General features: G+C 42.4%; 1 protein-coding gene across 6 annotated transcripts in view; it reads left to right on the top strand.

The window, feature by feature from the left end:
• Positions 1-16,181, top strand: part of LOC138764356 (cingulin-like) — a 149,169-nt gene extending 132,988 nt beyond the window's left edge. For all 6 annotated transcript variants that reach the window (XM_069940177.1, XM_069940172.1, XM_069940178.1 and 3 more), the window contains 5 exons: positions 3,321-3,404; positions 4,131-4,249; positions 6,340-6,448; positions 9,670-9,833; positions 11,899-16,181. In XM_069940177.1, coding sequence (XP_069796278.1) covers positions 3,321-3,404; positions 4,131-4,249; positions 6,340-6,448; positions 9,670-9,833; positions 11,899-12,034 — 612 coding nt within the window. In that variant the 3' untranslated portion in view covers positions 12,035-16,181. The remainder of the gene's footprint in view (positions 1-3,320; positions 3,405-4,130; positions 4,250-6,339; positions 6,449-9,669; positions 9,834-11,898) is intronic.
• Positions 16,182-16,187: the final 6 nt, after the last annotated feature.

Raw genomic sequence — 16,187 nt, 5'->3', positions numbered from 1 at the left:
ATTCAAGGGAGAGTTAGGAAAATTGAATATAAAGCTCAATTACTATTTGATCATTCACCCCTGTTATTAGCAATAGAACTGGAGGACATCCCACCAAGAACATATGGATGGAGGTTAAACTCCATGCTACTTAAAAGGCAGGAATTTAGAGAGTTTATTGAACGCCAAATTAAAACATATTTTGAAATAAATACAGAATCAGTGAAAGATAAATTTTTATTATGGGACGCAATGAAAGCCTTAATTAGAGGGCAGATAATAAGTTATGTAACTAAGATGAAAAAGAACTACAATCGGGAAATAGAGCAGTTGGAAAGGGAGATAGTAAGTACAGAAAAGGAACTAGTAAAAAGGGATGATATAATGAAAAGGAAAGAATTAGTGGACAAAAAAAAACGAAACATTACAAATGTACAAGGTGGTGAAGAACATAATGAAAATAAAGCAAAAGTATTACGAACTAGCAGAAAAAACATAAATTATTAGCCAGGCAACTTAAAACAGAACAAGCTAAAAGAACTGTATTGGCATCAAGGAAAAAGGACAAACAAATTACATATAATCCAATAGAGATTAATGAGAACTTTAAGGAATTTTATGAACAATTATACCAAACTGAGAACGAGGGGAAAGATGATAAAATAGAAGAGTTTTTAACCTAAAATTGAACTGCCAAACTGACTATTGCATGTGAGAAAGTGAAAATATTTTGGGAAGATCTAAATCAGGTATTAAATAAAATTACAAAAAATAACATACTAAAAAATCCAGAGATCTTTCTTCTAAGTAATATAAGGAATTAGGCCTCAAATTGGATAAAGCGCAAAAAAGATTTATTATGATAGCCTTAGCAGTAGCAAAAAATGTATAATGTGAACTTGGAAAATGGAAGAGAGCCTGAGAATTCAGCAATGGTACATGGAAATGAATAAATATATTCCATTGGGAAAAAATAAAGTCACATTATTTGAACAAATTTGGGAACCATTCATGGAACATAACAGAGAGGGTTGCATCGGACCTCCACCCTCCTAAAATGATAAGAAGACAAAACGACTTGATCCAGTGTGTAAAAGTAGATGACACATTTTTCTTGTTTATTTTTCATTGTGTGATGACATTGTTTAATGGGTTTATTGTATTGTACATGCTGAATATTTATTGGTTTTGGAGGCGGATGGAAAGGGGGGAGGGAGGGTAGGGGGAGAAGGGAGAAAATGCCACTGTGTATATTTAATGAGAAAAGTTTGTATATATTTTGGTTGATATGGTTCACAGTGAAAAATAAAAAAATATTTTAAAAAAAGCTTCAAGATTCTGTGTATTCAAGTCATTGTCATCTGATTGCACAAGTACAACCTGATGAAACAGTGTTCTCTGGTCCTCAGTACAAAACAAGACACGTCCTGCATATAGTTTGTCTATATGTGTGTTAAGTATTCATACAAGATCACAAGAAATAGGAGCAGAGTGGGGCCATCAAGTCGGCCCAACTATTCTAATCATCCTTCCACTTAGCCCCACTCTTGATGGCCTGACTAGTCAAATATCTGACAATCCCTGCCTTAAAAACACCCAGCAACTTCGCTTCCATAGGTGCTTGTGGCAACAAGTTTCACAAAATCATGACCCACCAACTAAAGAAATTTTTCCTATCTCTGTTTTAAATTAACACCCTTTTATTTTGATGTTGTGCCCTCTACCATGGGAAAGCATCCTTGCCACATCCATTCTTTCCAGTACTTTTGGCATTCAAAACGTCTTCATGAGATTTCCCCCCCCCCCACCCCCCCACCGCCTCCCCAATCATCCTTATTTACTCTAAGAAGTACAGTCCAGGAGCTGACAATCATTCCTTTTGTATGCTAACTCTTTCATTCCTGGTATCATTCTAGTAAATTTTCTCTGAAACCTATCTAAAACTAAAACTAGTGCTTGTTTTCCTTAGACACCCAAAACTGTACACAATACTCCAAGTGGGTTCTCACCAGTGCTTTATAGAGTCTCAACATTACATCCCTACTCCATGTTTGCTATTCCTCTAGAAATGAACGCCAACATTGCATTTGCTGCCTTCATCTGCGAATCAACCTGGGTTAATGTTTCGGATATACACGAGGACTCTCAAGTTCCTTTGCACCTCAGAATTATGAATTTTCTCCCCATATATTCAAATAAATATTGATTTGTAAATATGAGAATCTCAGACGGTTAGTTTGAGCAGTTCCTTTGGTCATTCAGCGTTCTCATTACGGATGGGAAGAAGCTGTTCCTCAGCCTGGTGGTGCTGGCTGTGATACTCCTGTATTTCTTTCCTGATGGGAGGAGCTGAAAGATGCTGTGTGCAGAAAGGAAGGGGTCCTCAATGATTTTGTGTGCCCTCTTCAGACAATGATCCTAGTAGATCACATTTGATGGAAAGAAGGGAGACTCTATTGATCCTCTCTACCACACTGTGATGCAGCCGGCCCAGATGCTCTCGACAGGGCTCCTTGAGTAGGTTGACCTGATGGTGGCCAGCAGCCTTGCGCACTTCAGTCTGTTCAGCAAGTTCAATCGCTGTGGCTTCTTCCCAACAAACTCATTCTTCTGGAGAAACTCTTTCCAGTGGCTGAGAGCTATGGTTTTAAACTAGTTCGCATGTACTAGTGGGAACTACTATGTAGGCAGCAGTTGACAAGAAGGTAGAATCAAATCAAAAAAGAAATTTGAAAGGGAAAAATAATTAATGAGAAAGATCTGAATCATTGTTCTAAATGGATTGTTCTTTGAAAGAGGTGCAAATTCGCCAGACTAATTGTTTTCTTTCTGCTGAATATTATGTGCAGTTTTGATTACCTAACTACAGGGAAGATATAAGACTGAGAAAGGGCAGGGAAGATTTACTCGGATGTTGCCAGGATTTCCGGAACTGAGTTACAGGGAAAGATTACACTGTGAGGACTTTATTCCCTGGAGCGCAGAAGAATGAGGAAAGAATTGATAGAGGTGTACAAAATTATGAGGGGTGTAGATAGAATAAGGGTAGGTCGGCTTTTTCCACTGAGGTTAGGTGAGATACAAACTAGAGGACTGGGTTAAAGATGAAAGAGGAAAAGTTAGAGGGAACTTGTTCACACAGAGAGAGTGGGTCTCTCGGGTCCACAGCAGCACTGCCGTTCCAGCGGGTCCACCAATTTTCCCCAGACAAGCTTTGTACATGTCCTTGAAACCCTTTCTCAGTACAACTTGTACTTTTTCTCCATGATCAAGTTGGAGAGTAGGGTGCCTATTGTGTGGGGTATGGTATGTTTTTAATTTCTTCCCTTCCTTATTAACAGATAGAGCAGCTGAGAAGTGAACTAATGCAAGAGCGGGCTGCAAGGCAGAATCTGGAATGTGATAAAATTTCTTTGGAGAGACAGGTATGTTGGCTGATCTTTTAACTCAGTAAAATCACTGTTATCCAGAATTCAAGCAACGGACCAAAAAATTTGCAGAAAATAAATAGGTTAAAACAAAATACACAAGTTTAAAATTGGCACACCTCGCCATTAGTCCTCCATTCATGCAACACACAATCTCAAGCAACCGGGAAATTGACTTATCTGGCATCTACCAATCCCCTTAGGTGCTGGATATCAGGTATTTTACTGCAGTTGAAGTTAACAACTTCCATTTATGTGGCATCTAATGATATTGTCATAAACAAATGCTGTGTCCTCACCTCCGGTGCCCACATAAACAGGACTTCAGAGTGCCCTGCACAGACACAACAGTGGCTTCATAGCAAGTCCCAGTGGAATGTGGAAGCAGCACCAATTTTTGTTTTAGACATACTGCACAGTACCTGCCCCTTCTGCCCTATAAGCCCATGTAGCACAAATACCTCAACTAACCTACAACCTCTGTACATTTTTTGGAAGGTAGGAGGAAACCGGAGCACCCAGAAGAAACCCACACAGACATAGGGAGGACATACAGATTCCTTACAGACAGTGTCAGATTCGAACCCTGGTGGCTGGCACTGTAATAGTGTTGCATTAACCCTTATACTGGCTGTACCACTCTGGGGTTGTCGTGGATGCAACAGTTTAACACTTTATCTAGTCTCCTCTATCATAAACTCCTTGGAATTCTTTGTTTTGCAGAATAAGGATCTCAAGTCCAGATTGGCAAATTCCGAAGGAAGCTTGAAACCGAACGTTAATTTGTCTCAGCTTGAATCTCGAATCGGAGAGCTGGAGGATCAGTTGCAGTCAGAGGAGAGGTAATGTAATGGTCAGGTCCAGACTCGAGGTGGGGAGGGGGGGGGGGGGGGGGGAAGATCCACTCTAGTGGCCAGAATCCCTATTGGGTTGTTAATACTATGGTGTACATCAACCAACTTGCCTTTGGAAGATGCACAGAGGGTAAAAAATTGTGCTTGATTACCATGAGACATAGGAGCAGAAGAAAAAGAAGGCCATTCAGCCCATCGAGTCTGCCATGCCATTTAATCATGAGCTGATCCATTTTCCCATTCAGCCCCTTGCCCGGCTTTCTCCCCATAACCTTTGATGCCCTGGCTAATCAAGAACCTATCAATCTCTGCCCTGAAGTGCACCCAATGACCTGGCCTCCACAACCACCTGTGGCTGCAAATTCACCACCTGCTGGCTAAAGAAATTCCTCTGTACCTCTGTTCTGAACAGTTGCCCTTCAATCCTGAAATTGTGCCCTCTTGCCCTCCGGTGGTTCTCAACCTTTTTCAGTCTGAGGCCCACCTGGCTTCCAGCCAAACATGCTATGGCCCACTAGTGGCAATGACTGAGCAATATTTTCAAGGCAAAGACATCTTTATCTCATTTAAAGTATTTATTTTATTTAACATTTTTAAAGACCCACATGGAAACTTGTTTCGGCCCACCAATGGGTCATGGCCCACCGATTAAGAACCGCTGCTCTGCACTTTTACCTTGGGCATCATCAATAACTCCTTAGTGGTGTGAGTAGAGAGCACCAGGTTCCTTGGAGTCCATTTAACTAGTGGACAGACAACATCTTATTTGTCAGGAAGGCACAACAGTGACTGTACTTGAGAAGACTGAAGTAGGCAAGGCTACCAGCCACCATGTCATCCTTCTACAGGAGCTCTATTGAGAGCATCCTGGACAATGCATCACAGTGCGATATGGTTGCTGTAAAGAAATGGATCGGAGGTCAATTCACAGGACTATAGGAGTGCAGAGAAATCACTGGAGTCTCCCTCCCATCGGCGATCTACCGGAATCGGAGTCTGAAGAGGGTGTGCATTATCATTGAGGATCCCTTCCACACTGCACACTGCATCTTTCAGCTACTCCCATCGGGGAAGAGATGCAGGAGGATCAAATCCAGCACCACCAGGCTGAGGAACAGCTTCTTTCCACAGGCAGAGAGAATGCTGAACAATCCAAGGAAATGATCACACGAACCATCTGAGGCACTCACATTTACAAAACAATATTTATTTATTTGTATATATGAATACTTGTCCTGCACATGTATTGTTAGTCTATATGTATGTCTGCATGTTTTGCACCGAGGACCGGAGAACGTGGTTTCATCAGGCTGTACTTGTACAATCAAATGATAATAAACTTGACAAGACATAGTTGGTCTTTCTCCATCTGTGTATGTGTCACCTTGTGGTGGAGAACTTTGTAGGGTCCTGAGAGCGATGCCATCTGGAGATATGCTCCTGGTAGGTCCACCTATGGCGGTGAGGTCAAGGGTGATGTGTCCCTGACAAAGAACATACAACCAAGACCTCAATGGTGGAACAGGTGGACGAAGTTACTTTGAACTCAACAGCTATGAAGGTGGACGAAGGCTGCAAAAAATCCTCCAGCTCCAATCGTCGTGGTTTTCACGCCATTGGTATATTTGTGAAGTATCGTGTGCGTCTTGGAGTGGAACATTAAGTACAGGTTAAAGAAATACACGCACAAGCATCTCCGCTCGGTGGGCCACTTTCCAAGATTGGACTCGAGTGAGGTCGGAATGAAGACTGTCATCCTCGACCTCGAGGGCTAGTGAAAACAATGATGATCTGTTCCAAAGGCAGGTTAATTCCAAAGGTAGGTTCCTTCTACATTTCAGCAACACCAAAAGGAGATCAACACTGAATACATTTCCAATATTAGGGCTGCCACATGTGTAAGTAAATATTTCAGAACACTTGATAAATTTCACAATTGCAAACCTATTTTTCCTTTACGGTAAACCATGGAGACCAGTTTTCAATTTGAACCTGATCATAAGGATGACTTGTGAATTATCCATTTCCTCAATGGTCTTTCTATCTTCCACCACCACCCCCCACCTCACTTTTAACAGGGAACGAAGTATTCTGCAGGCATCGAATCGCAAACTGGAAAGGAAGATAAAGGAACTGACCATTCAGCTTGATGACGAGAGGCAGCATGTCTCCGACGAGAAAGACCAGGTACGCTTTTGGAAAAGAGTTGGAGTAGTTTCCAAAAAGGAATTGGATCAAATGTTTGCAGGAATTCTCCATACCTTTCCCCTTCCCTGATCACTGTAATGCTGAAATAGACCAGACAGTCTAGAAACTCCATGTTGGCTCCTTTGGGAACAGTCCATTCATGTTTTTGTGGATAATGTTGAAAGGCGTAGACAAGAGTTGATGTAGAAAGTCTGTTTCCCATGGTTAGAGAGTCCAGGACAAGAAGGCACAACTTCAGGATTGAAGGCCGTCCGCTTGGAACAGAGATGTTTATGAATTTCTTCAGCCAGAGGATAATGGATCTGTGGAATTTATTGCCTTTGGTGGTTGTGGAGGCCAAATCATTGGGTGCATTGTAAGGCAGAGATTGATGTATTCTTGATTAGCCAGGGCATCAAAGGTTATGGGGAGAAGGGAAATGGATCAGCTCATAATTGAATGGCAAGGCAAACTCGATGGTCTAAATGTAGCCTATTTCTGCTTCTGTGTCTGAAATCTAGAAAGAAGCTATTTGACCCACTGAATATAAGCCAACATTCTCCAGCTTAATTCCCTGTAATCTATTCTACCTCTTGTTCTCTTCATCTCCACCCAGCTTCACCTTCTATCCACTGACAGGATTACTTATAGTAGTTGATTATCTTATTAGTACATATTTGAGACATGGAAGGGAATTGACGCACCTAGGGAAACTGTCTGAAAGAGAAGGTGCATATTCTTACTCAGCACCCAGGGTTGGGATAAAATCTGGGTTGCTGGAGTGATGTGGCAGCTGTGTTGTCTGCTGCACCACGTCGCTCACTTCTGGTGTGTAAAAATACAAAAATGCTGGAGGAATTCGCCAGGTCTCACACTGTCCACAGGAGGAAAATATATATTACCAACGTTTCGGGCCTGAGCCCTTCTTCACAGTAGAAGTAAAATGCAGGCAGGTGCCTGAATTTAAAGATTGGGGAGAAGGGAAGAATGGGCAGTGGGAGGAGTACAGACTAACAGACAATGGATGTTTCACAGGAGGGAGGAAAGGTGAGAATTCATCTTCACTGAGGATTGAGAATTGAAATCTTTTCAATAATTGAAAACTGATATTGCATTCTATAAAAGCTAAACAATATATACATGTAATATTTTTCTCTATCAATTAATACAAATAATTTTAAGAGAAAGAAAGATAACTGATATTTTTGGTGGGTAGAGAATGTGAAAACTTTATTGCTTCGGTATTTTATCATTGCCGTTCCAAAGGCCATGAATGGTGATCCTCAGTTGCTGGGAAGCATTCTGGTTGTTTATTTTCTCTGGGCAGCTCCCAGAAAGATCTTCTGGGCACAGTGCTCCTCAGAATCTCAGTGGGGATGTAGGTGTAGCATCGGGTCTGTTATCAACACAATTAGAAAGGGACCATGCAAGAACCTATATCAGAAGAAAAAAAAAGAGAAGACTGCACCTCCTGAGAAGACTGAAGCAGACAAGGTTACCAGCTGGAATCAATCATGTCAGCCTTCTACAGGAGCTCTATTGGAAGCGCCCTGGCCAGCTGCATCACAGTGTGGTACGGTTGCTGCAGAGAAATGGATTGAAGGTCAATCCACAGGGCTGTAAGAGTGGCAGAGAGGATCACTAGAATCTCCCTTTCCCCCACCCCCATCGACGTGATCTACTGGGATCGTTGTCTGAAGAGGGTGCGCAAAATTGTTGAGGATCCCTTCCACCCCGCACATAGCATCTTTCAGCTGCTCCCGTCGGGGAGAAGATGCAGGAGTATCAGAGCCAGCACCACCAGGCTGAGGAACAGCTTTTTCCCACGGGCAGTGAGAATGCAGAACGACCAAAGGAACTGCTCACACTAACCCTCCGAGACTCCTAATTACAAAATTATTTACTTATATTTATGAAATCTTGTCCTGCATATGTATAGTTTGTCTGCACGTATGTAACGTTTGGTTGTGCATCTGTGTGCTTTGCATTAAAGACTGGAGAACGTTGTTTCATCAGATTGTACTTTTGCAATCAGATGACAATAAACTTGACTTGAATAAGCGATCCCATCATTTCTATGTCACGTTTATCACTTCGACTGTAGAAGGCCTCAGTGTGCAATGTCTCTGCCAAACCGGTTACCAAATTAAACTGCTCGTGATCCACATCCCTCTACCCTGCATATTTGTGTGTCTCACTCATCAGAACAACTTCATGCCATTAAGTTATTGTATCCATTCATGCAGTGGTCAAGAAGGTATGGGAATGAGTGTACATTACCATGTACAGATACATTAAAATTCTTGCTGCAGCCACACAAGTATGCAAGATACTCCCAACAATAGTAGTATAAATTAATGACCATAAAATGCCACGAGTCAGAAAAAGGGAAAATGCATATAAAAGGGGAATAAATATTCACAGTAAAGATTTTTAGGCTAATTTTTCATTTATTATGTGGACGTAGTTCACAAAACATGAGGAATTTGCATGGTGTGGCATCAGAATGTAGAAACTTCAGGCCAAAATTCTCGTTTATTGTCAGAATATATTTGTTAGGCTGAATTGCTACTTAATGGTAATTAAGAAAGATATCTATACAAAAAAGAGAAATGTAAACAAACTTTGCAATGCTGAAAAAATAAGTATTCTGTGATAAATTATCTCCAAAGAATCCTTAAATGAGTCTGTTATTCAGTTTGTTATCGAGGAGTCTGCTGTTGGAGGGGTAGCAGCTGTTCCTGAACCTGGTAGTTACTTCTTGAGGCACCTGTGCCGCTTTCCTGCTGGCAGCAGTGAGAACAGAGCATGTGCTGGGTGGTGTGGGTCCTTGATCGCTGCTGCTCTCCGAAGGCAGCGTTCCCCGTAGATGATCTTGATGGAGTGGAGGGTTTTGCCTGTGATTCACCAGGGTGTGTCCGTTACCTTTTGCAGGCCATATTGCAGCCGGTCAGTGCACTTTTCACCACACATCTGTGGAAGTTTGCCAAGGTTTCTGGTGTCATACCAAATCTCCGCAAACTCCTGAGAGAGTAGAGGCGCAGATGTGCTTTCTTCACAATGTGTTAGGCCCAGGAAAGGCCCTCAGATAGTGACAGCAAACATTTTTGCAATTTGGAGGGTGGTTTTAAAAAATATATATATATATTTTTACAGCAAGTTATTTATTGTCAGTTGCGGCTTTTTTCCTCGTTTCCCCACTCCCACAACCCTGCTTACAGCTGACCTTGCGAGTGAAAGCTCTGAAGCGGCAAGTGGATGAAGCAGAGGAGGAAATCGAGAGGCTGGAGGCTGCACGGAAGAAAAGTCTTCGGGAACTGGAGGAGGTGCACGAGGCTAATGAACAACTGCAGAATCGGATCAAGTCTTTGGAAAAAGACATCTGGTAAGACAACCTAGGAGTAAGGCATGAAATTCTTTTTGTGCAACTGATTCCACTGTAGAGGAAGAGTCAGTCATTAAGGGCCTCGGATCTGATGGGAAATCGGAATCAGTTTTATTGTCATGAACGTGTGTGATGAAATTTGTTGCTTTGCATTATTGTGCAAAACAAGTGCAAACTTTGCGATAAATTGCATTTCTGTAAATACACTATTTTTAAAAAATAAATAAATTGGAGCAAAAGAAGAGGAAGTGAGGTTCTGAAATTCATTGTCCATTCAGAAATCCAATGGCAGAGGGGAAAGAAGCTATTTTGGTGCCATTGGGTGTGCATCTTCAGGCTCCTGAACTTCCTTCCTGATAGTTATAGTGAGAAGAGGGTGTGGCCTGGCTGGTCAGGGTCCTTGATGATAGAAGCTTCATTCGCCCTCCTCACCGCCTGCTGCACCCGTACGCCCACTTTCAACGACTGATGCACAGCAGCACCCATGTCTCTCTGCATCTCCCTTTTTCCTAAACAGACACCATTTAGATAATAAGATATAAGAAAAAGTATAAATAGACAAGAAGTACAGACTGGCTAGCTCAGTTCTCAAGTTTGTGGAGCCTGAGTTAGTAAAAGGTTATGTTTGCCATTCTTCGAATGAGGGAGAAGGATTGTGCAAAATGAAGTTGGACTGGTATTTCTGAATCTAGGTCAGAATACAAAAGGAAAAATTTGTATCTATAATGTTCCAAAGACCTTTAACAGTGCCACTCCCTCTAATGTGAAAGATTGGCATACTGAGTGCACCCAGACCATTTTGACCATTAGCTGCTCCTTGGTGCTAGAGAAGTTAGGTAGAGCTGAGTCCAAGGCCAGATCAGCCATGGAGCAGGCTCAACATGCCAGGTGATCTTCAGTGCCTATTCCTTGTGTTCTTCTGTTTCCTCAGGTACAGAAGAGTAAGGATTGGTCTAATGGAAGTGTTTAGGGTGAAATACTCGAGACCAGATAAATCAAGATGAAATATTTAATATTTTCTCTGGAGCTGAGTGCAGAGCCAGTTTAGATATACAGCACGGTGACAGGCCCTTTTGGCCCACGACTCTGTGCCGCCCAATTACACCCGATTGACCTATACCCCAGAACGTTTTGAAAGGTGGGAGGAAACTGGAGCCCCCCAGGAAAATCCCATGCAAACAAGGGGAGAACGTACCATCTCCTTACAGAGTGCGGGATTCAAACCCATGTCCTGATCGCTGACGCTGTAACAGCATTACACTAACCTACACTACAATTACAAGAGGTGATAAGACATACATTAGGAGCAGAAATAGGCTATTCAGCCCATCGAGTCTGCCCCACAATTCAATCATGAGCTGATCCATTTCCCCCCTCAGCCCCTCTGCCTGGTCTTCTCCCCATAACCTTTGATGCCCTGGCTAATCAAGAACCCACCAACCTCTGCCTTAAATACACCCAATAACCTCGACTCCACAACCACCTGTGGCAACGAATTCCACAGATTTACCACCCTCAACCTGAAAAAAAATTCATATGCTTCTCTGTTCTAAGTGGACACCATTTATCCTGAAGTTGTGCCCTTTTTGTCCTCGACTCTTCCATCAAGGAAAACCACCTTACTACATCTGCTCTGTACATGCCTTTCAACATTCAAAATGTTTCAGTGAGATCCCCCCACATTCTCCTAAATTCCAACGAATGCAGGACAAAGGTGTAAAACGTTCCTCGTATTAAAATTCATGGAATCATCCCAGTGAACCTCCTCTGAATTCTCTCCAATGTCAATGGATCCTTTCTTAAATGAGGAGCCCAAAACTGCTCGCAATAAGAGTGATGTTGTAGGTGGTGAAAAATCTTCTGGACAGGTTGGGGTCAATGGAAAACAAGACCAACAATAGATCAGGCAACACATCAAGGGTAATTGGAGCCAGAGTTAAACAGGTCATCCATCATCTGACTGAATGTAGGTGCAACTGTGTGTCCACTGGACAGGCAACTGCGGTGCCTGAATGACCTCCTTTCACAGACCATAACTGCTCCAATTCTTGTGTTCATTCTACAGGCGCAAGAATGCTCGTTCCAATGTGGATCTAAGAGATGATGACCTGAGTTCAGAAGACGAGTTTGAAAGTACATTCAATCCTTCCTCCGTCACATCATTGATTACGGAGAGCAACTTGCAAGCGAGCTCTTGCTAATCTTTTAGCGTGCAAAGATCTTGCAATTTCACTCTGTCGCTCTTTCTATGACTGGTGTACATAAAAGGAAATATGTTTGCAGAAATACAACATTCCTTGCTGATTTGTTTGACTCAGTCACCAGTGGAAAATCGGTATCTCTTAATTTAATTAATTTTAACAATGCAGCCCTTCTGGCCCATGAAAACTGTGGCTCCCAATTAGCCTAAAACCCCCGGTACATTTTGAAGGGGGGAAAGAAACTGGAGCATCAGAGAAAAACCCACGCAGGTCACGGGGTGAACATCCAAACCCTTTCCAGACAGTGGCGGATTTAACCTGAGCTGCAGACTCTGTACAAGCATCTCACTATCCGTGCCACCTTAGATAACCTATGTTTGAAAAGTTGACACTGCTTTTTGAATCCACTTTTCGTAACAACTAAAATAAAATTCCATACATAAAAGACCTGCTTTTGGTAGGGATATTGCATTGTAAGCAGGTTCTATTCCTTTCTGATGGAGAAGTAACAAGGGTTCATCCTTTGGTACCTTTGCAGTTTGTATTGCGAGGAACCAGAGCACTGGTGTGAAGAGATGTCATTAATCTACCGAGAGTGAAATGCTCGTTGTGTCGAGGACCTGTGAGCAATGACCCCGCCACCTCCCCAAGCATGACCATTGTGAAAAGGTTGCCTTCAGGGCTGGTGTTGATTGGGTTGGGGCAAGTAGTATGGCTGCTTGTTAGAGGTGTGTGGCCCAGGGAATGTGGAGTTCTGGTGATTGGCTGCACTTCTCTTTGTCAATTGACCCCCCCTCCAGGTCAAGTGGTCTCACTCAGTTGCATCTTTATTTGGCTATGGTCCCCCCACCCCCAACCTTAGGGCTCTGCTCAAAGTTTATGGATCCCCTTCCCTGTGAAGCAGTCAAGTTTCACATTCTTCTGTACTTCTATTGAATATATATATATTTTAAAAATTGACGCTACTTGAGGTGAAAAGAAAACATTTTTACTTGCTGTCTTCTCCTCTTTGGCTGCACACCTCTCGAGTATGTTGTAAAAGTGATTTACTGTATTTGACTAAACTAGAGGTTCTCAGCCTTTTTTCCACTCACGTACCACCTTAAGGTGCTCTGTGGTTAGTAAGGGATTACCTTGAAATGGAGAGTTAAAAGTGATCTTTGGATCTTCTGGCCTCCATTGCCATTAACCCTTTGAGATTTCAGAATAAACTGCTCTCTTTTTGTGTGAGGACTGACAGATTCTGTTTTGTCACAGGAGTCGTAGGTAAGAACTGATTATTGGCATCTAACGTCTGTCACGTGCACTGGAACTGATGGTTAATCCTAAAGAGTTGTGCTCCGTCGGTTGGGAAGTACGAAATCAGAATTTTTAAAGTAAAAGTCCATTATTATATTTAGTATAGGATGTATTAGATGAGATGAGCAGATAGAATAAAAAATAGTTGCCATACTGAAAGTTGAGAGAAAATGGTGAAAAGATAATCACCCGGAAGAAAAACAAATCTTGTAAAAACACAGAAACACTGGGGGAACTCTGCAGGTCTCAAGCCCAAAACGATGGTTGTAAATCTTCGCCTCCTATGGACGCTGTGAGACCTGCTGAGTTCCTCCAGCATTTCTGTGTTTTTGCTGCAATCTCAGGGTCTGCAGACTTTTGTGTTTCACAGAAAACAAAATACTGTGGATGTTGGAAATAAAAGCACAAACTGCTGGGAATACTCAGTCAGCCAGGCAGTATCCACGGAAAGAGAATGATAATTTCCTCAAAACTGATGTAAAGTTGGATTAAGATTGAGGGGCAGGGAGGAGGGGTCGATGGTCTGAAAGGGAGGGCACAGAATAGATGAAATGGTAAAAATATTCAAATCTACATATTAATGATATGGATGCATCTTAAAGATTGTCTAGGGTTTAGGGCAAAATCTTTTATTGTAGTATTGAAAGCTGATTTTTATTTTATTTAAGTAGATGCTCCCTGGATCTGACCAGCATTTTGTAGTTGGGTTTAAAACATTGGTGAGGCCAAATTTGGAGCATTGTATGCAGTTTTGGTCACCTAACTACAGGAAAGATATCAATAAGATTGAAAGAGTACAGAGAAGATTTACCAGGATGTTGCTGGGACTTCAGGAATTGAGTTACAGAGAAAGGATAAGCAGGTTAGGACTTTATTCCATGGAGTGGAAGGGGGGGGGGATTGATAGAGGTGTTTAAAATTATAAGGGATATAGATAGAGTAAATGTAGGTCAGCTTTTCGGTGAGATGCAAACCAGAGAACATAGGTTAAGGGTGAAAGGGCAAATTTTTTTGAGGGGACACATCTTCGCCCAGAGAATGGGAGGAATGTGGAATGAGTTACCAGCTGAAGTGGTGAATACAGAAAATTCAATTTTTCACATTTAAGAATTGGGACAATTTTGTGGATGGGAGGGATATAGCCTGGGTGCAGTTCAGTGGGGCGAGGTGAAATAATAGTTCAGCACAGACTAGAAGGACCAAAGGGCCTGTTTTCTGTGCTGTAATGTTCTATTCTCGGTACAAATGCTAAATCCTCGACAGCCCACTAATAATTGCAGGCAAGTTAATGTATGAGCTGGTAGGAACCATGCAGTTGAAGGCTGAAAGGAAGGAAATTGCAAATTACCATTCTCGCTGCCAAGAGTTAGTGGTGCAAGAGGGCGAGCGTTGGAATGCAAGGAGGAAGCCATCTAGGAGAGATGTCTGCCTGTATTTCATCATTCAGCAGGGAACAGAGCCTGGGGTTTGTAGGTGAATGTTATAAGTTGCTCAGTGCTCAACAATGGGATGAGTTGGGATTGGGAAGGACTGATAAATTTGACCCATCCTGGTCTTTTTTATATAGAATATTACAGCACAGGCCCTTCGACCCTTGATGCTATGTCGACCTATATATTCCTACCAAAAAAAAATGAAACACTTAGAACCTCATAACCCTCAATTTTTCTTTATCCATGTGTCTGTCAAAGAGTCTCTTAAATGCCTGAAATGATCCAGCCTCCACTACCACCCCTGGCAATGCATTCTCGGCATCCACAACTCTCTTGTGTGTGAGTTAGAGACTTGAAATGATCAAGGAGCTTGATAAGCCAGTTTTTAATTAGACTTCTCATGCCTTTGGACAGTAATCATGCTCCATATGGACAAGATTTAAAATAGCTCTCTTTCCAAGACACAGTTCATTGCCTGAAGTCATCACGCCCATACTGGATCAATGTGAACCTTTAGTGACACATTAAACCATCCTGCCCCACCTTTTCCCTGTGTATCATATGAAACTTGGTTTTTGGCATGTATCCCTGTATTCCAGCAATTGTGGATGTCTCTTTCAGACCTGTAGCTATGTCCTGAAATCCTCTGTGTCTTTTACTGTTTCTGTACTTGCACAGGCACCTGTGCATTCTCACCCTTTCACTGGACCAATTCTGCTCGCACGATACCAATTTCTTCCTCTTTATTGGAGGCTGCACTCTTTCCAAATCTGTGCACCTTAAAAAAAAATTAAATCTACCAAGTCTAGGCGTGGCCAGTCCCAGATTCTGGTGGTTGTACTGTACAAGTGTTTCATAAGCCTTGAATGAGTAACTGATGCATCTAGCAGTTATTTCTGCTTGGTGTATGTCAGAAGATGGAGGAGGGAGCTACAGCTGATACTCTGCAGATACTCGCTGTAAATTTGCTGCCTCTTTAATCCTACTAATGGAGGTGAATCTGCCTTGGGAGAGAGGGAATGAAAAGGGAAGGGTTTACTCTTTTTCTCCATCTGTTTCGAACCAGGAAACAAGCTCATCTTGTTTGTCTTTATGTGGCCTTTTATCCTTGTAAACATTTCCAATCCGTGAGCCTGCCCAAACACTAATTGTCCCTGCCTCTACCAATTCCACTGGCAGCTCATTCCACACACCCACCACCCTCTCCAGGGGAAAAAGTCCCCCCCTCAGGGCCCCTTTTAAATCCTTCCTCTCTCACCTTAAATCATGCCCTCTAATTTTAGAATCTCTGACTGTGGGGGAGAAAGACCATGACTATCTACCCTATTGTTTCCTCCCCCCCCCCCCCCCCCCATATTTAAAAGTTCACCCCCTGTCATGTTTCTGTGCTGTGCAATTCAATGAGATCTCATCTGTGGGGA

Source organism: Narcine bancroftii, chromosome 5 (genome assembly GCF_036971445.1).
Source record: "Narcine bancroftii isolate sNarBan1 chromosome 5, sNarBan1.hap1, whole genome shotgun sequence".
Taxonomy (NCBI): Eukaryota; Metazoa; Chordata; class Chondrichthyes; order Torpediniformes; family Narcinidae; genus Narcine; species Narcine bancroftii.
Note: the sequence above shows the minus strand (reverse complement) of the source record. Positions and strands in the feature narration are given on the sequence as shown.